This window comes from Saprolegnia diclina, assembly GCF_000281045.1.
Source record: "Saprolegnia diclina VS20 unplaced genomic scaffold supercont1.77, whole genome shotgun sequence".
NCBI classification, from domain to species: domain Eukaryota; phylum Oomycota; class Saprolegniomycetes; order Saprolegniales; family Saprolegniaceae; genus Saprolegnia; species Saprolegnia diclina.
The window spans coordinates 174,431-175,029 of record NW_008246144.1 but is presented as its reverse complement, the minus strand read 5'-3'; the positions used below and the strand labels follow the sequence as shown (position 1 = coordinate 175,029).

Below are 599 nucleotides of genomic sequence, written 5' to 3'. Positions count from 1 at the left end.
TTGGAGGCTGGCCTCGAGCGACCACAGCGCCGGGCCTCGCTGCCATCGTCGTTGCCGCCGGCGACACCAGGCCGCTCAAGATATCGACCACGCGCAGCGCTCCTCGGGGCCGCGTCCGCTCCCGGCGGACGTCGAGCTGCATGCGTAGTCGACCCCTATTTTATCAACAACATCAAAGTCTTTGTGTCATAATGAAGATAACGCGGAACACGTTCATATATAATATCTACATGATGTCTCCGGACGCGCAAGCCGCATTCGAGCGCCGCCTCTTCTGATGAGCTCGTACCCGTCGCCGGCCCACTCGTCGCTCCCGAGCTTGCCACCGCATCCGCTGTATGTGCGCCCGTCCTCGTTTCCTTCGACGCGCCTCGTTTTCAACGCGATGACGCCGCCGCAGACCGAGCGTCGCCACCACCGACCGATGATGACGCCGAGCTCGCAGACGCGCTCAACATGTCGGTCGACGAGATCGAGGACGATGACAACGGACGCCTAGCGCTGGCCCTTTTTCATTGCATGTAGGAGGGTAAACACTCAATCCAATTCTAGCTTTGCCCTCGATGCAGAGTAGTAGCTAGGGCTTTGGTAGCATCGCA

General features: G+C 59.9%; 1 protein-coding gene across 1 annotated transcript; it reads left to right on the top strand.

Moving 5' to 3' along the window:
- Positions 1 to 277: 277 nt before the first annotated feature.
- On the top strand, positions 278 to 536 carry SDRG_14760 (hypothetical protein; the record flags this gene model as incomplete). Its single annotated transcript, XM_008620914.1, has 2 exons — positions 278 to 407; positions 446 to 536. 2 exons carry the CDS (start codon positions 278 to 280, stop codon positions 523 to 525), a joined length of 210 nt encoding a protein of 69 aa, XP_008619136.1. The 3' UTR covers positions 526 to 536.
- Between the last annotated feature and the right edge of the window lie 63 nt (positions 537 to 599).